Genomic DNA, 499 nt, shown 5'->3' on the forward strand with positions numbered 1-499 from the left:
GGCGGGGCCGAGGTGGTGACGCGGCCCGTCTGCAGTTCAGGACGTGACGGTGAGACGGGGCGATCAGGCCATGTTCTCCTGCACCGTCAACTTCCAGCTGCCCAGGGAGGAGATTACCTATTCCTGGAAGTTCGCAGAAGGGGGTGTGAGTAGGGGCGGGGCCCGCGCGAAGGTGTTTTGGAGGCGAGTTCGGCTTCATTGAAGATGGGGAGTCAGGACGCAGGGGTGGGGCTGGGGGGTGGGGAGGAGGATCTCGGCCTGGATTCAGGCTGCGTGCAAAGGGAGGGTCCTGGCATTTTGGGGAGGAGTCGAGGCTGACGCTGCAGGACCCGGGCTGGGGGACTGACTGTGCGTAATTGTTCAGGGCGGGTGCGCAAGTTTCAGACCCCAGGGGCGGAGTCAAGATTTAGGAGGCGGGGGGATGCGTGAATGGTTGGCGAGTAAGGGCGGAGGGTGGGGCTCCAGGGGGCGTGGTCTAGCTCGGGGGCGCGGCTTGTAG

The 499-nt window shown here is 64.9% G+C and overlaps 1 protein-coding gene across 1 annotated transcript in view; it reads left to right on the top strand.

Annotated features, from left to right (window-relative positions):
• LOC107184306 (sperm acrosome membrane-associated protein 6-like) overlaps nt 1-414 on the top strand; it is an 8,362-nt gene extending 7,948 nt beyond the window's left edge. The window contains exon 5 of the mRNA XM_015568790.1: nt 18-414. Coding sequence (XP_015424276.1) covers nt 18-202 — 185 coding nt within the window. The 3' untranslated portion in view covers nt 203-414. The remainder of the gene's footprint in view (nt 1-17) is intronic.
• Nucleotides 415-499: the final 85 nt, after the last annotated feature.

The sequence above is a fragment of the Myotis davidii genome, unplaced genomic scaffold (genome assembly GCF_000327345.1).
Source record: "Myotis davidii unplaced genomic scaffold, ASM32734v1 scaffold2053, whole genome shotgun sequence".
Lineage (NCBI taxonomy): Eukaryota > Metazoa > Chordata > Mammalia > Chiroptera > Vespertilionidae > Myotis > Myotis davidii.